We start from the raw sequence: 23,873 nt of genomic DNA on the forward strand, positions 1-23,873 counted from the left end.
TGCAATTTTATTTTTCAGAAGTGTGTTCAATTTAGGTTTTCTAAACTTAGAACGGGTAGTTGTTTAGTTATAATCAATAGTTACCATATTTTTCCAGCATCTACAGCAAAAACCTTGGAGTAAATATATATTAGGCTAATGAACTGACCTGTGAAACCCTTAAAACTTGGTGTTTAAACATATATACCTTTTAAAAAAGTGCTGCAGCTACAGTTTAATTGCAGAAACTCTTAACTTGGGTCTGCTTTGGAAGCTCAGAGGTCAGGGACATTTTTTATTTTTCGTTCAATGATTTATCTATCACAAGTGCCTCGCACAGTGGCTCGTACATAAAGAGTTCAGTAAATATTTGTTGAATGAATGAATCTGTAGATACCTACTCCTTATCCTTCTGGAGTCAATGTGTCAGTCACTGGGAGCTGAGGCTATAAGGGTTGACACAAGATCCCCACCTTCAAGGAGTTTACATGTGCTGCAGGAGATGTACATATATGATTTTAGTTGACTGCTTATTTGCTTTTCCTCCAGCCTCTGACTACTTTGAGAGCAACATCTTGGTCTAATTTTTATAAGTTTTTATAAGCTTAGGCCAGTACCTGGCATGGGATAGGCACTGATTACGTTAATCAAATGAAAGAAAATTCTAATAGCCTTCATATATCTAATTCAAGTTAGTGTTTATGTTATAATTTTATCTTTCACTATAATGAACTCTCTCTGCTTGGTTTCTGTCTTGCTCATTTATTTATTTTGGATGTTAGTAATGAAGGAGACCTTTTACAGAAGGTTGTTTTGTTTTGTTTTTGACTCTGGTTGAAGTTGTATGCCAACGTAAAAGTACCCCCCTGTCTGAACTTACTCCCATTCTGCTGTAATCCAGTGGTGATCTAGAGGCTATGTCACTGTATGTTTCAAACATCAGCACTTTTGCGTTTTGCCTTGACGCATGTCTGTCTGAGTACCGTCTTGGGTTGGTTACTCATTCACTTTAGGTCGTTATGCTTTCTACTGCCTGGAGCTCTGTGTTCCCTGGAGCCTTCGGCTATTTGTGCTCTCTTACAGTGTTTTAAGGATATCCTTTTTTTTTCCTTATGGTGTTTGATTAATGATTTATCCTAATGCTTCATGTTGATTTAAAAGATGACGAGAACTCCTGTCTACCGAAGATAAAAGTGTAGACATAAGAGAAGTTTATAAAAAGGCAGATGTTGCTCTAAGATCTCTATATTAGATAGCATGCCCAGTATGGAAGGCCTTTTTATTAAGTACATGGTAATTGACTCTATTTTCTCATTTCTAATTTTTTCATGTTTTCTTCTGGCTTCCCAGGTAGCTCAGTGGTAAAACATGGGTTCAGTCCCTTGGTGGGGAAGATCCCCTGGAGGAGGAAATGGCAACCCACTCCAGTATTCTTGCCTGGTGGGAAATCCCATGGACAGAGGAGCCTGGTGGACTACAGTCCATGGGGTCGCGAAAGATCTGGACACCACTTAGTGACTGAGCAACACCAGCAGCATGCTTTCTTCGCTTCTTCTCAAAGCTTCGTGATTCTCAGGCAGCACTGCTTTAGATAAAGTGATTTACTGTAAAATAATATTCTTTGTAATTTTATTGTTTCGCTTTGGGAACTTTCTTTTTTCGCATTGTATGTGGTTTTCTGCACCTTTTCGGTTTTCTTTTCATTCTCCTTCTGAAAATCGTCCTCAGAGGGCTGTTTGTGTCCATCTGCTGGTGGGTAATGAGGTTTGGAGCAGCATACAGAGAGCACTCGCTGCCAAAAGTGTGTCCACTTTCTCTCCTACGTAGACTTTTAATATCACAATGGCGGCTGGGAAAGAGGGAGCTTAGATTTAGATTTCGAACAAAGAGTCGAGTGGACCTGTTCAGAAACAGAAACCGTGGCTGTTGTCATAGTGAGTACTTCTGTACACACCGTGTGAAGGGAACGCCCAGCCTATGTGTGCGCATGCGTGTTGTCACACGCTTACCTTCATCTGTGTCTCTTGATGTGCGAGTAAGCGTTTGTGAAGAGGCTCTTAGCTGCAACATTCCTTAACTTTCCCAGGTTAAAAAAGAGAACTTGTGTCAGATCTGTCGCCATTTTGAGGCTGTGCTGTGATTTTTTTCCTGATCAGTATTTTACTGATCCTTAATAAGAGAAGCAAATTGATAGTTGACATGGCAGCTTTTCCAAGAAATTAATTGCTTGCTTATGTTTTATGGTGCAAATTTTTGATAATCAGTGTCGTACATGACTTACTCAAGTTTATTATATGTCATTAAATCTTGAGCTTTTTATTGTGGTAGTGGTACTTATTTCTTCTAATTTCTATTGCTGGTTTTCCTATATGTGAACAGTTTTAAAAGCCCTAATAGAGTTTAATTTCAAGATTCTCAATGAATTATGAAAACAGTTCTAGATTCTGTAGTTTCAGTTATGAGGTAGTCTGAATAGAGTATTTTTTGATGGTGATGCAGAGATTTTTAAAGCATAGTAATTCTGATTCCTTGATTTCTATTACAGTTGTTTTTTTAATTTTCAGTGTCCACAGAATTTATTAAAGGAAAGTGTAAATGGCTTTCTCTATATGCAGTATCATTTAAATAGGACTCCAAAATTATCCTACTCAGAGCATTTATTTCTCTCATTAAAAGTAAAGTTATATACATTGAGCATTATTCTGTTAAGACATATTCTAGCAGTTTTGCCAGTAGCATTTCTAGTTTCCTTTAGACTTAGGGAATTAGGGATTTAGGGAAAACATTCTAGTTTAATCCCACTTCTTCTTCTTTGACCTAGCTAGGGGAATGATCACTCAGTCCTAAACTTTGGTTTATTTGTATTGAATTTTCTCACCTTCCCATTCCAGTGTCCTTTCAGAATTAATGATAAAGTCAGATGAAGTTAATACAGTCTTTTCAGGGATAACAATTATTTCTCCTTTATTTAAAGTGAAATTATTGAAAAGCCTCACCTATTGGAAACCACCAGAGGAACTTGCTCAACAATTTTGGTGGCATGAAAGCTAACACCTATAAATTACTCCTTGCTGACAAAGACTTACCAGCTTTTTGCATGGGGAAGTGAATAATTTGTAGGCCATAATTACTAAATTTGTAATTGCTTTTAAAAATGAAAAACTATTCAATAGAATATATATAGAAATATTGGGGATTTCCTTCCAAGATTAAAATGGAATTCTTAGATTTTATTGCAGGTGGATTCTTGACCAGCTGAGCCACAGGGAAGCCCTATGAAATATACAATTGAGAGTAATTCTAATCCTTTAATAAGCATAAATGATAAGATAGTTGGAATTTCATAAGGAACAGAACACAGATCTATTATAATAAAAATAATTTCCCAGATAAAACTTTCATGTATGCAACCGGGACTTCCTGGGGCTTATAGAGTTGGATTTTCTGTTTTTTATTTCTGCTCATATACTTTGATTCTCCTGTTTACCTCACACGTGCCTGATTGACATTATGATGCATTCGTGTGGAAATTATGAAAAGTTGTTTTCATGCAGCTGTCCTGTAGTTACAAAAGAACTTCACTGCGTGAAAAGCAAACATATCATTCAGCAGACAATGTTTAATCTGTTCAGGAGCCCAAACCTATTGCTGTTCAATGACAGAAGAAAGGAGAGGGATTAATTTGAAGATGCTTGTGCATGACATATGGTAATTTCTCCATAGGAAGGAAGTGTCAAACGGTGACCTCTAAATCTTAACATTGACCTCCAGTTGTAGAATGTGTGTGCCATACGGTCCTTTTGCTTTTCATGTGATAATTTAAGCTGAACCTTTTCCTGGTAACGTAACTTTTTGGGGTGGGTAGGGGTTGTTTCATCTATTGTATAAAGATGATAACAGTTTAGAATAAAAAGCATTCATATCATATTTTTTAAACTCTGAAGAGTGGAGCTATGTTAGGAGTCTTCCAATAAGAGTTAAGCATATTTAACTTAAAGTTGCTATAGTTTACAAGTTGGTATCATTTAAATTGAGTCTTTATAAATTGAGTGTAGAAAATTGAAATGATCTCAGTGAATGTTGGTTTGAGAGATTAAAAAATAGTTTAGACATAGCTTTAGAAAATAAATTGTTAGAAAAAATATAATTGACAATCTGTAGACCAAAATAAACTTTTCATTATGTGATACATTTTAAAAATTGAATTACATTTTTGACGATTCTTAATATGTCTGTTTTCATAATCTCTTGTAGCCTTAGTTATTTTAGAACTGCTTTTTATATTAGGTGTCACATCATTCAACTATAAATAGCTTTTGGTTTGAGTTACACTGTGATTGCTATTCAATAAAATATATCATTTTACTGCCATGATCCTTAATAATCATACCTTTCTGATTAAAACATCATTTTCAGTTCTACATTTATTATGTTTTGCCCACTTTGTTTTTCATTCTTCACTAATACTGAGCTTTTTTCCAGAAACCGCTGTACCTCAATTCTCTCCTCTTTATTTCTTCTGTTTCCTCTGCAAGTGGCTGCGCCTGTCGTTTCCGCGCAGTCTGAGGCTGATCAGTCTGGCTCTGACCCTGCTTCCACTCCTGCTTTACATACCTGTTTCTTAGTAAATGAAGGTACTCTCTCTCAACTTTCTAACAACTTTCTTCCAATTCTGTGCTTTATTCTAATATGACATGTCCTTTTTACCGAGTTTATACATTCATCTGCTTTGTTATGTATGAGATCCTAAGTTTCCATTTTCTAACTTGATTCGCTAATGCCAATAAGGGTCGGTTATAGAAAGGTAATGTGATTCCTGGCTGGTAGAAGCTGTGTTTCCTGTAATCTAGAGTGCTGTTAAAGAAGTGCAAAGATGCTAATCTTTGATATGAAATTAGGCTTGAAGAAGGGGATTGGTTTGCATGATGGTGTTTGCCCTGTGGTTTCTGGTGTTAGAGCTAATTATTTTATTTTCCTTGTATTATTATTCAGTGCCAGATAGACTTGGTTCTCTGTACACAGCATGTGCCCTGGTTAGAGGGGAAAGAAAGTATTTTTGGAGCTCTGAGAATGTGAATGGAATCCACAAATATTTATTCCCCAAGAGCCATGGAGGATTATTTATACTAATTGGAAGCTTGGTGGACTTTGTGAGCTCTCAATTATATCCTCTCTCTTCATTCTGGGTTCAATCTTCACCAGTTTGTATGATATAAAAATGAATAAATTTACAGAATCTCATATGTAACCCAGGATGATTCTGACTCTTCAGTAAAAGCAATAATACTAGTCTATTCAAACGGAAAGAAAGATACAGTAAATATAAGGTACAGAATCCGTGTTCTAAATACCATTTCTTTGGGAAAAAAACATGGAAACTTAAAAGTAGAACTCATTTTTTTTTGCCTTGTTTCCCCATCATAGACCTGAACTAAGGTTGTATGTTAAGACTGGATTTTGGCAACAATAATTAGGGTCTTATTTGTTAAGCTATTGTAAAAGGTGGAGACTTGTTAATTCAAAAATAAGCTACTGACTTTGGACCATGGTGAGAATCAATCTTCATATTAAAGTTTGATTCATAAATATACTTCATACCTTCATGAGATATTAAAACTTAGAAGTTTAGGTAGTAATTTGTTTATATATATACATATGTATACATATGTGTGTATATATATTCCTCTGTTGAAAATAAATTATAATCTAAAATGTATGTGTTTATCACCTTAATGAATATAAGTATATATTCTCAGTTGTTGAGAATTTCCTTACTGAAAGGATTCATGTTTACATAGGTGCCTTGCCACCTCCCCCGCCCCCCGACCCTGTCTCTCTTGCATTTTTCACCCTCTTTTTAACAATCCCAAAAATGATTTTGAATTTTATGGCTTTTGTTGTTGCAGTGTAAGAATACTATAGCTTAGATTATTTCAAAATGCTGATTTGCTAAAATTCTGTATTTACAGGTAACTCTCCTTGTAATATGGGCACCTTTAGTGGCTCAGACAGTAAAGCGTCTGCCCACAATGCACGAGACCTGGGTTCGATTCCTGGATCAGGAAGATCCCCTGGAGAAGGAAATGGCAATCCACTCCAGCACTCTTGCCTGGAAAATCCTATGGATGGAGGAGCCTGATAGGCTACAGTCCATGGGGTCGCAAAGAGTCAGACACAACTGAGCGACTTCACTTTAAAATAGGGTGGAAATGATTATTTGAGAATGTCTGGATACTAGTTCTGTTAAATACGGTAGTGGTTTCCATTGTTTCTTGTGTTTATATTAATATCATCAATTTCCATATTATAGAATAGAATTTTGGAAAAAATGACTTTTATTCCCATAGGTTAGAGTTGATGATACTTAAAATTTTATAAATTTTAGATTAAGTTTTTATCTTGGAGAATATAGGAATTCATTTTTTCCTCTCAAAATTGGTGTTACTTACTTCAGTTACCACTGTGGCTAAACTTCTGAATCATTTTGTAAGAAAAGGGATCAATAAGTACCTTTATTAAAGACCCTCTAACAGAGAAAGGAAGACATCTCTGTTGACTGATACGATGGTAGCACCAGATGGCCAGGTCTTAAGTGACACGAACCTATCTGTGGCTATCTGCGTGAATGCCCTTTTAACTGTCCGTAGGTTCAGAACTAGAGCTCTAGCTCAGCTCTAAACCTGAACATAATGTCTTATTTTAGAGGGGCTGTTTACAAAGGTGTTTTTCTTGTGGAGTTTGTATATACTTACCCTGGAAATTTATTTTTATTTGTTTTAAAACTTTGAGAGTTCTTAGAGCTGAAATTAGAGATGACATCTGTTTAAAGGTGAGATGCATTTATTGTGTCTTTGCACAAAATATCTAATAATAAATTGAAATCATGACGTAATTGAGCAGATCTGCCCTTTTGGTTTAGGCTTGGTATACTTGCATATAGAAAACTATCTGCATTGGGAAATATGAAGTGTCTGTAATTGGTTACCTTTTAACAGGATGGAGTCAGCTGGCTGCCATGCACTGTGTTATGCTGCCAGACCTGCTGGGATTGGACAAGTTCAGGCCCCCGCTCCTAGAGATGCTGGCTCGGAGATGGCAGGATCGATGCTTGGAGGTAATATTGTGGTGATATGGATAGAGAACGAAAACACTTAAAAGGCACTGGACCAGTATAAATTTGAAGCAAAATGTTATGCTTATCTAGCTTCTTATCACCTGTTTGTTATGTGATAGAATATGTGGATCCAGTGATTCTAAAAAGTAATGTTTCAGTTTGCATATTTGTTTCCTTTTTTTTAACCCAGTGAATATTTGATAAAACTTTTATATACTTGTGGAACAATTTCTTAAGTGGTGATTTCTATACACATCATACACATACATGCACACAGACATAATACTTATAATCCACCTCTCCACAAATCGCAGTTTCAGGTGTTAATAGAATCACATCCATCAAATCCTGAGTGAATAACCACAGTCCAGTGAAAGGTCCTGTGTTAGAAGAGAAGGGGAAGGTCTCTGGAATTGGAAGAGACCTGGGTTTAAGTATCAGTTCTGCCAATTATTAACTTTGTGACCCTGGGCAATTTACTTAACCTATTTGAAGCTCATTTGTTAAAGTAGGGATAATAATCTAGTCCTCGCGGGATTGCTGTCAGGATCAAATAAGATAATGCAAGTAGAACAGTAAGGACAGAGCTTGACACATGGGTAGGAGCTCAGTAAATGGTAGCCGTTGTTTTGTATTAATAGACTTATGTGATATTAGATATGGCTCAGAATATAATATCACCAGAGACCTGGAAATGTTTCATGGGGATTTTGCTTCTTATAGCAGTTGAATATAGCTATAGCAGTTTATGCCAGTCAGGATTTTTAATTGACCAAATTTAGTGACATTTTGCCTCTTTCCTGATCTCCGTTCCCTCACCTCCAAGTAGAATTGCAGCATACTGAAATTTTCAGTTTTGCATTTAAATGGTGTTTGAATTCACTTCTGAAGTTATAATGAAAAACAATTTTTATTTTAATTAACAGACCCTACTGAGTTATCTTTTCAGTTGTGAATAGTTAATAAGTTGATTGGTACGTAACCTAACAGTTGCCTGGTGTCACTGAACCGCTGCCTGTAACACTTTGGCCAAAATAAAGCAAAACTAAAGTCAAGCTATGAAGTAAAAGTGTGTGCCACATTGAAAGAAAAATTGAGATAATACAACTTTGAAAAATAGTTTCCTTTTATAGAGCTAATGTCATTTCACAGGAATTTATTTCCTTGCTTGTTAAAAGTATATTGTTTAAGCCTGTCTTAGGTATTCATGAACTGTGTGAAACATACATGTTTGTGTAAACAATACCTATTTAGCATTATAATAGAAAGAAATCCACTAGACAAGGTTATGTTTCTTCAACAGTTAATACTTCTAACTGATTTTTCTAAACAATATTTACATGGAAATTTAAAAAATTGAAAATGCCAAATTAAAAGTACAAGAATATTTTTTGTGCAAGCTTCGGAAAATGAAGTTTTAAGACAAAACTGATTAAGTGTTCAAACATTGTTCTATTAATGTTAAGGAATTTTTTTTGAACTTTTTATTTTTTGATGAGATATAGCCAGTTAGCAATGTTATGGTAGTTTTAGGTACAGCAAAGGGACTCGGCCTTACATATACGTGTATCCTGTGTTAAAAGCGTATTTAAGTGAGATAATTAATTGAAATATCTTTGATTTGCTTGTATCCAATTTATTCTACTTTATTAGCACTACAACACACTTCAGTGTAGTGTTTCCCGTGTAAATAAATGTGGTTTGTGTATTTTCTAGCTTTCTTTCATCACGAACTTGCTAATGTTGAAACACCTCACCCACTGGTCTGCTTCCTTTCTTTGCACTTGGGTCTGTGGTTTTAGGTCAGAGAAGCTGCACAGGCCCTGCTTCTAGCCGAACTGAGAAGAATTGAGCAGGCGGGACGGAAGGAGGCCATTGATACCTGGGCTCCTTACTTACCTCAGTACATGGACCACGTCATATCACGTAAGAGCTCACGCTTTGCTACAGAGCTTTTCATGCATGTGTAAGGGAAGTACCAAGACTCAGAATTCTGCTTGCTACTACCTCAACAAAAGTGAATCATTGACCTTCAGGTGAAAACAGGGATCCTCAAATTCTGCTCATTGATTTTCTGAATCCTTATAGTTTGGAGTTTGTTTGTTTTTTTAAGCGAAAAATTATGTAAATATAGAAATATTCACCAATGGACTGACCCCTTATAAAGTTAATCCTTAATTGAAAATTCTACCCTATTTAACACTAGCATCTGTCTCTGCCCATTTCATTACAATAATTGTGGATACCAACTTGTTAGATATTGATCTGATAATATGCAAGTGCAAATACGAGGCAGATCCTTTCTAAGTAAAGGTTGGAATTGTGAATGCTTAAGAATTATCTGGTAGATTTAGACCAGTGTTCTACGGGAAAAGAGAAAATTAGCAAGGATTTTGACTGAAGATTCTTTCAAAAGAGTATAAAATCAATGGATTAGGAAAGGTCTTGGGGAAAATTGTTGAAATTCTGAAATAGTTTTTGTAAAATCTTTGCAATCAGACTTCCCCAATGGCCCCGTGGTAAGGACTCCATCTTGCAACACAGGGAATGCTGGTTCGATCCCTGGTACAAGAAGATCACACATGTCGTGGGGCAGCTAAGCCATGAGCCTCACTGTGGGCTAACACCCAACACAACCAAGTAAATAAATGAATATTAAAAAAAAAACACATTGCAATCATGCTGCTAGGTCAGAAGTGCTCTGAAGAAAAGTTATAGTGGGCTATGATAATTTTTTTCTTATTAGGAAAAATATCCTTCATTCTCAACTTATCATTTAATCCATTCTTTATTCTCCTAAAGAAGAATTCAGAATTAAAATGTTTAACCTGTTATATTGTGTATAAGATAAAATAGATCAGTTTCACTTTTTTTTTTTTTTAATGATGAAGTCTCAATGAAAGTTTGAAAAAGGCTTTTTTACTGTGAACATTTGTCCTGGGCTTCAGGTGCTTTCCTTTTAAGTAGCCTTTTGTCAGTACCAGTTATTGTTGATGAGATACTCATTGCACATGTCAGGATAGACAGTATATGATTGTATAACACAGACAAGAAAAACAGAATTTGAAAGGATTGTAACTGTTATATCTGGTGTAACTCTACCAGATGTTTGCCAGTGGTGACTACACTGGTTGTTTGATTAAGTGTGTAAGCTTGGACACTTGACCCTTTTCTTCCTCAGTTTTGTCACAGATTAAATGAAGATGATATAGTAAGACTTTATGGGATAATTGGAGAAGGCAATGGCACCCCACTCCAGTACTCTTGCCTGGAAAATCCCATGGAGAGAGGAGCCTGGTAGGCTGCAGTCCATGGGGTCGCGAAGAGTCGGACACGACTGAGCGACTTCACTTTCACTTTCCACTTTCATGCATTGGAGAAGGAAATGGCAACCCACTCCAGTGTTCTTGCCTGGAGAATCCCAGGGATGGCGGAGCCTGGTGGGCTGCCGTCTATGGGGTCGCACAGAGTCAGACACGACTGAAGCGACTTAGTAGTAGTAGTACGGGATAATTTGAGTATGTAATGAGTGTATCTTGGATAAGCTCAGGGAACTGTACTTAAGCCATTGTAAGCTCTATATTTTTCTTAAATAAATACATTTATAATCTATAAAAGTACAAATATATACCTCACATATAACCAGAATATCACACATGAACAGCTCTTGTTAAATTCTTTAATCTTTTATTTTATTTACATAAATGATACAGACTTTTTGGCCTACTGGGAATTTTTCTGTTTTAATAAAAAGAAGTTAAAAATCCCAGAGTCTTTAGGCAATGGACTCTATATAATGTATTAGCTTTAAAGTTCTTACTGAAATATGTATAGGTTAAAAAATCTGTAGAATATTTAAAAAATTGGGATGAAAGCAGTCTGGCACAGTGCTCCTTGTTCAGCAATTTATAGCTGTTAACTTCTAATATTCCAGGAAATAGAATTAGCTCTTCAGCTCATCATGAACCTATTGAATATAAGATCCTGATATTTAAGGACAAACTATGAATATAGTTCTGTACAGTAGATTGAAGGTGAAACTAAAGAGCAAATTGCTAGAGATTCTTGTAAAAGGAGAACAATATGGACATTAGGAAATATTGAGAAACGTTTTCAAGAAATCTTTATTTATAATAGCAGGAGACGAATTACAGAATAATAAATAAACGGGAAGCTGTTATAGAAGGAGGTATGGGGCCCAGACCTAAATGCAGATAGGGTAGGAATAAAAGACAATTCTAACCCTTAATTACAGACTGCATATAAAAGTCTAAGAAAAACATTAAAGGTTAGTACAGGTTCATGACGGTTTGGCTAGAGAAATGCCATTAGCGGTGGTGGTGGATGCTATTTTATTTTATCTTTCCTGGAAAGAAGAGATGGTTCTAATCATTGTTTAATACACACAAGCTAGATTGTTCTTGTGTCAGATTTAAACCTTTCCATTTATGTAAATAAAAGTCCTTGGTATTTAGTAACAGCATTTAGGAGTACTTTATAAATTAACTGAATGCTGACTTACTTAAAACTTTAATATTATCATTTACTGTAAAATTGTATTTTTAGTGAAAGAATAAACAAATATGCATTCTACATGTAACTAAAGCGTCTCACACTAACAACTCCTGCTATAGTAATCTATTCTGGAACTTTTACACTGACTGAGTGTAAAATTAGTTTTAGTTTGCTTTCCCAAGAGCTTTCTGTTTTAATAAAAGGATTTCAAGCTAAAGGAGTGGGGATTGTGAACATGTGAAAGGAGAAGAAAGCATACAACAAATGAGGAATGGCCACATAGGGCTGCTGAGCAGATTTGCTGTCCGAAGGGATCAAAGGTTACGGAGCCAGCTGGTGGACAGCCCACACCTGCCGTAAACGTGCTCGTGGTGAAATTGCTTCCACCATTGTCGTTAATGTGTGAGGAATGATGGTCGTGGCAAGTTACAGCGGAAAGCAGTCTTTTCGAAACCTAAAACCTCTTTCCAGCATAGAAATCTATTTAATCACTAAAGTAGGTAAAATGTTAAGCAATACATCTGGTAAACACACCACACATCAAATATTTTCTTATAATTGAATCAGCCGAGCGTTCAAACATATGCAATAATGGCCTAAGCGATTTTGGCAGCTTCTAAGTTATGACTGAGCTGGGTCATAATTTGGAGTTATGATAGCTGAAGAGTCCCTCTCTGTTAGATATTTGTCTGAAACTCAGGAACTGCTTTTAGCTAAAGAGCAGAAGGTTACACAGCGCTAATGGCCCTTCCTTTTAGAGATCTGGAGTCTGGGGCTAGTCACTTCAAGTGGGAAGGAACTTGTTCTGACTCCGCACTCAGTAGGTGATTGAGCTGTGACTTAGATGACCGCTCAACTCAACTGGTCATCGCTGACTGGGGTCTTCTGGGGTTTTATTTAGGTACATTCGGCAATAAGAGCCTTTTGCAGGTTTGTTTGAGAGTCTGAGGAAAGCAGTGGGCCGGAAGCCAGTTTCTTAGAACTGTTGAGGGTAGTGAAGGAAAAACGCTTGCAAAGCAGACAGCGCAGCACGTCACATGTGCAGTGAGTGCACGTTGACTGTCCCCTTCCTTTCCTGGTGTTGGTATAGTTGTGTCCTCCTCATTGTCACCACCTCAGAATTCACTCTAATTCATATTGCCCTGGGATTCTGGATGGTAGAATGGGAATCCCTGGGGAGGAAAAAGGAAAAAAGTGCTCTGTCTTAACTGAAAATCCAGTTCACAAGTTTCTATAAAATCCGAGTCCTAATTGAGTGACAGGAGATTTTTGCTTCTGACAATGGAGCTGTGTCCTTGAACCTATTAGGAAACATTTTATCCCATACAGCAATGCAAGCAGGGTATAAACTTTTAAAATGCTTTTTTAAAAAATGATATTTATTTATTTATTATTTATTTATGCCTGTCCTGGGTCTCCATCGCAGTGAGGGCTTTTTCTCTAGTTGTGGACAGTGGGGGCTGCTCTCGTTGAGGTGGGCAGGCTTCTCGTTGCAGAGGCTTCTCGTTGCAGAGTGTGGGTCCTGGGCGCGTGGGCTTCGGTAGTTGTGGCTCCTGGGCTCCAGGGTCCAGGCGCAGTAGTTGTGGTGCCTGGGCTGAGTTGCTTCTCCACCTGTGGAGTGTTCCTGGACCAGGGATTGAACCCATGTCCCCTGCATTGGCAGGTGGACTCTTTACCACTGCACCACCCGGGGAGCCCCAGGTGTAAACTTTTGATACCTACTTTCTGATGGAAAAATAGAGGATAAGTGCACGATGATTCTTACTTTGGTAGCGGGACCAGAAATAGAAATCCTGCATCTGTTCTTGTGATAGTAATGTAAATATTGCAAGTATTAATATTTTCTGAGTTATCACTCTTCTCTCTTTTTTAAAGTGTTTTGAAACGCCTAAAAAAATCCTGCTGATAATTCTTACTAAGGACAGATTTCTGGTATTTTGTGAAACTGTTATATTATGATGCAGGTGAAGATAGAATGTTATGAATTGTCTCAGATTTATTTTGAAGGGAAAATATCTTGTCGCACCTAATTGTACGTATTTCTTATTTGTGACATTCTGCGTGTAGTATTCTGATGATTGACTTTTATTTTTCTTGAGGTCAAGCACCTGCTAGTGTATGAAACACACCCACACTTGCCCTTCGTTCGGGCAGTGACCGCTCTGAGGCAAATGCTGATGGTTCCTGATTTCCTTTGGCCTGTGAAGCAGGGTGACCTTACAGGGTATAAGGTCACAAGTGTAATTATTTCTCGTACGTTGTGTTCTGCTTACTCACCGTGGCTCATCACTTCTTTTAATTTCAGGAACGTTAGACCCATAAAAGTTATGACCATTATATAAATCAAAATCTTTTCCAAAGAGGGTGCTATTGTAATTTTATGCAGTTATGGCCAGTGTAGTATTAATTTGCAAATTTATCATCTCAGGTATTGATAGAAGGATGTGTAACACATCGTGCTTAATATGTATTGATGTCATCAGAAAGAACAATCCTTTGTTCTTATTGAGTCCCTGCCTTTTTAGCTTCCTTTTGTGTTAAGGTTACCAGGGTTAGGCTCGTCTTTTTATTCCCCTTGGAAACAGAATAGGGTTTCTTTGTTCAATGAAAGACACTCCTAGTAAAGGTTTTGGGTTTGACTGTCAACAAGCCACGATCTAGTACCTATTTTTACCTGGGATTGCAGTCACGTTTCTGATGATTATAAAGTAGTGGTCATTCTGAGCACAAACGTGGATGGACCATCAATATACAAGAAGGTAAGATGGAACCGTATATTACAGAGGCGCTGGGAGACTCTACTGTAGCTGGAAAAGTGAGTATTAGTGCATCCTCTGGTAGGCAGATACTTTCAGGGTTTGCTGGTGGGGAGAGGATGGGGAAAAGGATAGGGAGGGGTTTGCTAAATATGATTTAAATGAATCTCTCCACCCCTCCCCTGCCCCTAAGAGGCCGTAAAAAACACAGCACTCCTTCCTTCTGTTTTCTTTATGTCTCAGTTGTTTAGAATTCTCTAAGACTCTTCTTAGGAATGATTTCTAGATAACTGAAGGTTTCAAAATCACTAGAGGCTCAGATTCTAAAAAAAGAAAAAAGATCAACTCTTTGTGATGAAATACTTTAAAATGTGTTTGGCTTAGTGAACATCTTCTTGGTAGCCAGGATTATTGTTTTGGCCCAGGTTGTAAAATGATTACTGAAGAGAGTGGACTTAGCTGAAAATAAGCACCCAGACTGCTATGCCTTTTGCATTTTGTATTCTGTTTTTAAAAATATTTTTCTTTCTCCTCTTTTGGTCTAGTAATTGGTACCGGTTTTATTACTATTGGGCTGTTTTTATCTAACCCCTAGTAGCTTTGCCATTTCCAGAGTTCTGAGGTGTACAGAATCCAGGTTACCAAACTTATTTCAGCTCAATTTAGAATAAGAGTAAACTGGCTGAGAATAAGGTCTCTCTGATGAACCCCTCCCCCCAAGTTTTAGTGTAGGTACTTTGTGGGGTCTCCCACACAGGGAGTGGGGTCTCACTTTCTGCTCACTTGACTGCTTTCTCAGGTCTTCTGTGCCATTCTCCATATACTGTCTTTTGGGGAAATATATTCTAATTAAATTTGGGGAAAGATAGGGAAAATCATTTGGTTGTTCATAAAGAAGTAATAATTCTAAAAAGACCCCTTTTGTAATTAATGTCTGTTTTGTAAATCAGCTGAAAGTGAAGCATGAGCTTTCCTGAGTTGGAAATGATTGCACATTGTGGTTAGAAAGGGAAAGTAGTAACTGTGCCCAAGTGATGTACATGAAAAGTACTTCATGTGCGGTGGGAATTCCTGTATTGTGAGCCAGAGAGGGTTTGTCTTAAGACAACCTGTATTATGCACAGTGCCATGTGGTTGTAACGTGTCTATGTGCAGCGGTTTCACTGAGACCTGAGGGATTTGTTTCTCTTTCTTCTTCCAGAGTGCCAGAGCTGTTGAGCTTAATTTTAAGTACTTTAGACTGATCATGTATTTAAGAGCATTAAACTGTTCTCCTTATCTATATTTGACTACTCACCAAAGAGAATAAAGAGAAATTTCTTCTTAATTGGTCACAGCTATACAGGATAATCCTTTCGTTTCTCGAGTTCTTTGACTTAATATTTAAATTTAAATATTACTATTTAATATTTTGGGTGATTTTCCTACATCATTTGAACACATTTTGGAAATTGGAGGAGTAAAGTGGTAAATTAAAAATGAAAGCATTGTTTAATTGACTGGTTATTTAGACCTTACTGCTGAAGCAATAGGCAATAAACAGAAAACTCCATTACCAAGTAAGGCTGGGGTTAGGCATGCCACAGGATGAAGATTGGTCAAGTCCTCTGTAAAAGAGGCTCCAACAGTGTAGCCAGCAGTCTGATTTCAGGTTGTAAGTAGGAGCCTGGTGACAATTAATAAGCATGTTAAATGTAGAGCAAAACAGGGAGTGGAGCAGAAGGAAATTCAATGATTTGTTCCTTGGTGGACAGTGAGGAAGTCAGGGGATTCCATCAGGCCTAGGGCTTTTTGCCTCCTTCCTTCTCAAATATTCCAGACAGGGAACCCTGGTTATCCACTGGCTCCTGTGGAAAAGCTTCCGGAGTGGAAAGGATTTGAAATAATTTTAGCTATTTTCTCATGCCCTCTCCTTTTCCTCTTTGAGCAGTTTCCTGTTCTTCCTCCCTTCAGTACAATTCTGCTGAAGTTGTAGTCAGTGGTTAGGCCCTTATGAGGTACAGCTGCCTTTCTTTGAGGAATTTGTATACTTCCTACCTGCTTTAAGAAGTTGAAGGTACTTAAGCCTGTGCAGATGACTTAGAAAAACTCAGCCAACCAGTGACACACTATTGTACAAAAGTGGTGTTGAAATGGAAATGCCTGCTATACCTTTAGCGGAGGTTCTAGTGGCCTTTGCTGTAATAAATGACCTAATCTTAGTTGCTCTGAAGAGTATGATATTGATTTGTGCCATTAGTCTCTTGCTGATTTGCTGAAGAACAAAACTGTGTAATGCTAATGGAAATAAAGTACAAAACACTGCACATGAATCCTGGAGCATGTCTTTGTAATAGAACAAGTGTCTAGTAAGTTTGAGTATGAATTTTCTTTATCCTAGTACAGCTTGTTTCAGTACAGACACTTAGAGTCCTGCTTAACTTGCTTTTACAGGGCAAGCAGCTGAATTGGTGATCTGGTGATGTTTTAGATCTTAAGATATTGAATACGCATGAACAAATCCATCCTGGATGGGATGTGAGACGTTTACACTTTTACAGCATATTTCTAATTTTATTATCACTTTATATTGACTAGATATTATGTATAATTACATTGTTTTTAGTATTTTAGTTCAAAGCCTTGCTATGATCCATATGAGACAGAATAGATCTTATAGTTGGGAAGGAAAACAGTGAAGTTATTATAAGAAAATAATATGAACCTATTTTACCTGTAATATTTATATTGTAATGGAAAAAGGTCGATTTTGTTCTAGTGTTGTTTGTAAATTCTTGGATTAAAATGATCAAATTATGCTAAAATATTTTTTGCCTAATTCATTCTCCTTCCTGTTCTCTGCTTTTTTGGGGAAGAATGGTATTTTATTTTTCTTAGTAATATTGTCCCAATGATTTAGTACATCTACTGTCTTTTTATTAAGCAGATTTTGATATAATAAGTATATTAAATGCGTTTTAATATTTATAAATGGTTTCACTGTGCATGACATTTGCAGACTTGGTTAATATTTTAGCACCTCTAGTACACAGACATAAAGAAAAAAATTTGTTTTATTGGTTTGAGCACCCGAATTGACCCCAGCAAGATTGAGATTGATCTGGTTTCTTCCAGCCTGTTAAATGCCAATCCAGTCATCTGTAACAGTACTTAGTATTTTTGTAATTTTTCTATACATATTTTCTGTGTTTGTTCTATGAAACTGACGCATCACTTGAAGAGATTTTCCTTGCTTGATTCAGAGATGAAAGCAACCACCTATTTTATTGCTTTTTGTTTTAAAAAATTGTTTCTGCAGTTCTTGTCAGTGCTATAACCATTCTAATCAAAGGACTTTGCATTTCACTAGGAAAGGATGATGAGACAGACTTACATTTGAAATGTGTACGTGGACAAGTACACTCAGCTTTGGGGAAGAAAATGGAGGAGGAACGATGGGTCTCACTGAATATTCCCACTGATTTTTTAAGAAATGTATTTAAACTACATCCCTCTGATAATTAAGCATCATTAAACAAGTATTAAACAAGTTCTGGCATAGTTTGTGGATACAGAGACAGAAATTGTAGCCTGTTTTTGAGATATTTTTCCGTCTCAGGCATTAAGTAAAGAAGGCTTTTTCTTAGAAGGAAATGGCAACCCACTCCAGTATTCTTGCCTGGAGAATCCCAGGGATAGGGGAGCCTGGTGGGCTGCCATCTATGGGGTCGCACAGAGTCGAACACGACTGAAGCGACTCAGCAGCAGCAGCAGCAGCAGGTCTTACTCAGATCTTATTTTATTTTGTTGTTTCATTTTGTTTTGATTTTCGCTTGCTTTTTTTTCTCCTAAAGCAAGGGTGAGTCTTCAAAACAAAGAATACCAAAGTCAGAGGAGCTAACCTAGGAGTTAATCTCTAAAGCTGGGTGATGTGTAGAGGAGTAGGCATTTATAGTCTTAATCTAAAGTGTCAGGGTGCTTTTCTTAAAGTACTTACATAGGGTTAAAAGTGACCACACAATCTTGGGTATAACCTATTTTAAGGTATGATTGGGGTTCTGAGACCATCCCAAGCTCTCCCATATAGAATTTGGATGGGAAATTGGAACCAGAAGCCTTTCCTGTCCCATTTCATCACTGTCCACTTCTCTGAAGAAGAACTTCAAGCACAGTACTCTCGAAGGGTAAAGGGGGAGGCAGTCGGGGTGAGTTTCAGATAAGAATCTGTATCCATTAACTGTGTACTTTCCCAATCACGTGACACTAATTAGGGCAAAAAATACCATTCCCCACCTCCCCCCTGCCAAAGGATCTTTCTAATGAATAGTAACAAATTTACTGAACCCAGTTGTTGGTTGGGAAGGCCAATGGAAAGAGGAGTGTCAGAAGTTCTGGCAACTCTTCCTGCTTCACCACACATTAGCCATGACCCCAGAGAGACACCACTAAGCTTCTGCACTTATTTATTTCACAGTTTCTCTTTATGTAAAAGAAGAGAAATGAACAAATCTATTTTTTAAAATACTTATATTTTAATAATTTTACTTTCTGTTCATTTGTGGCCGCCCTGGGTCTTTGTGGCTGTGCGGGCTTTTCTCTGCTTGAGGAGAGCAAGGGCTCCTCTATCTGGTTGTGGTGTCTGGGCCTTTCACTGCAGCAGCTTCTCTTGTTGCGGAGCACAGGCTCTGGGAGTGCAGGCTTCAGCGCTTGCAGCGTGGGGCTCCTTAGTTGCAGTTCCCGGGCTTTACAGCGCAGGCTTAGTATTTGTGGAGCATGGGCTTAGTTGCTCCTCGACATGTGGGATCTTCTGGATCAGGGATCGAACCCGTGTCTCCTGCATTGGCAGGTGGATTCTTTACCACTGAGCCACCAAAGAAGCCCCCGAGTCTGTGCTTTTTAAAGTTTTTCGGTAGTAAACTTATGTGTAAAATCTTAACCAGAGTCGCAAAATATAAAACATTAAAAAAATCAAATAGTTTCTTTATGCAGGTTTCAATCTGTGTGTGTGTGTGTGTGAAAAATTATTTTGTGTGCACTGAAACTCTCATCCTCTTTTGTCTTATGAGATTCACAGTCAAAAATTGGTTAACTGTTCTCCACTGCCTCTTGCTCTAACCAATGAATCCCTCCTCAATTCAGTTCAGTCGCTCAGTCGTGTCCGACTCTTTGCAACCCCATGGACTGCAGCACGCCAGGCCTCCCTGTCCATCACCGACTCCCAAAGTTTACTCAGACTCATGTCCATTGAGTCGGTGATGCCATCCAACCATCTCATCCTCTGTCGTCCCCTTCTCCTCCTGCCTTCAATCTTTCCCAGCATCAGGGTCTTTTCAAATGAATCAGTTCTTTGCATCAGGAGGCCAAAGTATTGGAGTTTCAGCTTCAGCATCAGTCCTTCCAATGAATATTCAGGACTGATTTCCTTTAGGATGGACTGGTTGGATCTCCTTGCAGTCCAAGGGACTCTCAAGAGTCCCTCCTCACCCCTTTATCCCACTCCCCACACAAAATGATACAGGGCAGAACTACAGACTTTCCCTTGACGAACAGAAATTCCAAAATTTTGTTATCATACATAACAACTTTTAGTTTCTGTATAACTCTTATGGTCCTGAATGGCAATCTTGAAATATTCTCTACCTCTCCAGCAAATGACTATTCTTAACAGAGATTCATAGTAGCTAGAGTGCTGCAGAGCATGTGCTTTCAACATGTTGTCTGAAATGCACCTCATTCTGTCTGCTCCTCCTTTTTTTTAAATTGGTTGTTCGGTGTTCCGTTGTGTGGGTGGACGTTGTTTTCTTCAATGAGTTTTCTAGCAGTGGACACGTGGGTTGTTTCCAGTGTTTGATAGTATGGACAGGGCCACAGTAAATAGACTTGTGCAGATGTCTTTTCATTTTTTGATAGTGTATCTTGGATACATTCCAGGACGTGAGATTGCTGAGTCCAAGGATAAATGTATGCTTACTCTTTTGTTAGATATTGCCAAGTTCTTTGCAGTAGAGGTTGTACCATTTTGCATTCTCAACAGTGATTGTGTTTGATGGCTGTTTTCTCTCTATCATTTCCAAAAGAGTATTTTGTCATGCTTTTGGGATGTTTTGACTCTGATGAATGAGAATGAAATGTCCTTATTGTCTTATTTTGTATTTTTATTAAGAATGAGTTTAGCATCTTTTCATATAAGTGTCTTGTATTTCTTGTAAAGTACTGGTTCATATCTCTGGTTCACTTTTATATGAGATTGTTTGATTAAACCTTTATGGTATATGGTTCAAGTATTTCCTGGTTTGTTATTTTTTCTTTTAACCTTTTTCTTATGGTGTTTTTTTTTCCTCCTCATAACCCAATTTATTGACCCTTTCTCATATTGTTTCAGGATTTTGTGTCAAAATTATGAGAGTTTTCCTTGCTATTGAAATTCCCTGTATCATTTCCAGCTTTTCCTATACAGGTTAATTAAAAGTGGTTCTGTGTAAGTATATGAGGGTTAGTCACTCAGTGGTGTCCTACTCTTTGTGACCCCATGGACTGCAGCCCCTGAGGGGTTTCACTGGGAGAATATCTGTCTTTTCCATCTCCACTTAAAGATTTCTTCATTATCCCACCATCTCACTCTCCCTTCTCCCTGTTCAGGTGGTCTCATAACTCTGGGGAAGTAAGTTTAGTTACGCTTCATTTAAACATGAAGTACCATTGAATCGCACATATATATCTACTGATTATGTATGTTCATTCAAGACTATTGATTTTAAAGTCACTCTTTTTACAAAAACTCAGCTAGTTTAAAAAGATTTCTACATTGGTAATGTGGTGGGGTTTTACTTGAAATATGCTAATTTTTCTAAAATTGCAGTTTCCACCAAAAATACTTACTAGTGTTTTGCTTCTAAAAATGAGATACAATTATAACTTACTCTTTCCCTCCCTCATTCGGCAGCTATTTATTTAGGGCTGAACATAACTGTGGGCTTCCCAGGTGGCTCAGTGGTAAAAAATCAGCCTGCCAACATAGGAGATGTGAGTTCGATCCCTGGATCAGAAAGATCCCCTGGAGAAGGAAATGGCAAACTACTCCAGCATTCTTGCCTGGGAAATGCCGTGGACAGAGAAGCCTGGTAGGCTGCAGACCATGGGGTCTTGAAAGAGTCACACATGGCTTAGTGACTACACAACAATAACAAATGCAGCTGTGGGCCTGGGGTGTGTGCTGATGCATGGGGCTCATTGTCTCTGTTAGGAAGGCAGGTAATTAAATGAGCATTAATACAGTGTGGTAAGAGCTGTTATAGATGGAGTTTAGACCTATTCAAGTGCCTAGTGGAGCCCAGAGCAATGACATGTCAACAGCTGGAAGATAATCTCAGTAAGTGGAAATGACAGGGGCTTAATGTCAAAGACATGTATTCAGAAGGTGATATTAAAGCTTTTTTAAAGGCTGGAGCAATTCGAACTATATAAATTCATTTTAATTTTATATCAATTTAGACTTTTCTTTATGCACTGTAAGTAGATAATGATAAATGAAACAGACGACAATGTTTTAATTAAATTTAATTAAGACCACATGTTTGTGGTCTTCATGTCAGGTATTTTGCTTCTACTTCCTTATTCAAGCTAGAATCAAGATTGCTGGGAGCAATATCAATAACATCAGATATGCAGATGACACCACCCTTATGGCGGAAAGTGAAGAAGAACTAAAGAGCCTCTTGATGAAAGTGAAAGAGGAGAGTGAAAAAGTTGGCTTGAATTTCAACATTCACAAAACTAAGATCATGGCATCCGGTCCCATCACTTCATGGCAAATAGATGGGGAAACAATGGAAACAGTGAGAGACTTTATATTTATGGGCTCCAAAATCACTGCAGTTGGTGACTGCAGCCATGAAATTAAAAGATGCATGCTCCTCGGAAGAAAAGCTATGACCAACCTAGACAGCATATTAAAAAGCAGAGACATTATTTGCCAACAAAGGTCCGTCTAGTCAAGGCTATGGTTTTTCCAGTAGTCATGTATGAATGTGAAAGTTGGACTATAAAGAAAGCTGAGCACTGAAGAATTGATGCTTTTGAACCATGGTGTTGGAAAAGACTCTTCAGAGTCCCTTGGACTGCAAGGAGATCCAACCAGTCCATCCTAAAGGAAATCAGTCCTGAATATTCATTGGAAGGACTGATGCTGAAGCTGAAACTCCGATACTTTGGCCACCTGATGCGAAGAACTGACTGACGGGAAAAGACCCTGACTGGGAAAGATTGAAGGCAGGAGGAGAAGGGGACGGCAGAGGATGACATGGTTGGTTGGCATCACTGACTTAATGGACTCGAGGTTGAGCAACTCCAGGAGTTGGTGATGGACAGGGAGGCCTGGCATGCTGCAGTACATGGGGTTGCAAAGAGTCAGACACGACTGAGTGATTGAACTGAATTCCTTATTCATCAGAACTGTGATTTTTGAATACTCACGACAGATACTCAAAAAATTATTACAGTATTTTTGGCACTATTTTAGGTGCTCTGAAAGTTATAAAAGAGTTTAAAACACACAAATATTTATAATACAGTTGTATATATGTTTTGTATAACATTCAATAAAACACTTCTTTGAAAAATACATACCTTACATTTTTTATTTTTATATATTCTATTTAACTTTTGTCACTGTTATTATCATAAGTAAGTAGCATTTGAAAAGAATATGTGAGCTATCCTGGTAATGTGGCTATATACCTATTTATGTTGAAAGAATTGAACATATACTACAGATGTGCTGTGGAACACTGCAGGGGAAGTTAGTGGTGGGGGAGCAGGGGTTGCAAAATTAGATATCCCAGATTCTTGTGACACCAAGTGGATTGGGATCATTCATTCAGCCTCCTTAAAGCGCAGTTCTTTATTGTCAGCATTCTCTGCAAGAGTAGTTGATGTACTTTTGTTCATCTTCTCGTCTTTCTTTATTATAGCTTATTTTCAGCGATTCTGTAATTCCTTTCCTGGTTCTTCCCCACCTCTAGCAACCCTTGCTGCCAGATAAGGGGGAAAAAATGAGACTTCTAATTTAAGAATGGCTGCTTAATTCAAAGACATATTTAAATTTTTGTTTTTGGTGGGATTCATTAAAAAATGAAAGTTTATAGTCTCCGCACATTGTAGTTTCTTTGCTATCTTAGCATTCATCTGACTCATTTTTCATTCTTTTTATAACTTTGTTTGCAAGTTATTTCTTTAAAAGCCCTGCCAGAGGTAATGATTGGTGCTATCTTAGTTACTTCAACTTTCCGTCCTCCTCTAAATCACTGGCTAGATATGAATAGTCTTTAAAATGAATTGTGAGATTTGATCAGTGTAGTGTAGTAGAATAACGATGCACTTGTACAGAGGCATCATGCTCATTACGGTGCATGGATGTTTATGTCTGCAGCCGTTTGATGCCGTTTTGTCACGTTTCCAGGCTAAAGGCAACGTTTCATGCACCTGCTTACTTAGTTTTCTTTGAGGCTTAGCATTGTACTGCTTTCTTTATA

The 23,873-nt window shown here is 37.6% G+C and overlaps 1 protein-coding gene across 7 annotated transcripts in view; it reads left to right on the top strand.

Moving 5' to 3' along the window:
- Positions 1-23,873, top strand: part of WDR7 (WD repeat domain 7) — a 359,618-nt gene that overhangs the window by 110,083 nt on the left and 225,662 nt on the right. For 4 of the 7 annotated variants that reach the window (XM_086372456.1, XM_086372454.1, XM_086372459.1 and 1 more), the window contains exons 17-19: positions 4,515-4,613; positions 6,975-7,093; positions 8,896-9,019. In XM_086372456.1, the coding sequence (XP_086228582.1) occupies positions 4,515-4,613; positions 6,975-7,093; positions 8,896-9,019 (342 nt within the window). The remainder of the gene's footprint in view (positions 1-4,514; positions 4,614-6,974; positions 7,094-8,895; positions 9,020-23,873) is intronic. The other 3 variants (XM_086372458.1, XM_086372455.1, XM_086372457.1) reach the window with 1 other exon arrangement.

The sequence above is a fragment of the Bos grunniens genome, chromosome 24, assembly GCF_055505025.1.
Source record: "Bos grunniens cultivar Pamir isolate PY7600 chromosome 24, Bosgru_T2T1.0, whole genome shotgun sequence".
NCBI lineage: Eukaryota > Metazoa > Chordata > Mammalia > Artiodactyla > Bovidae > Bos > Bos grunniens.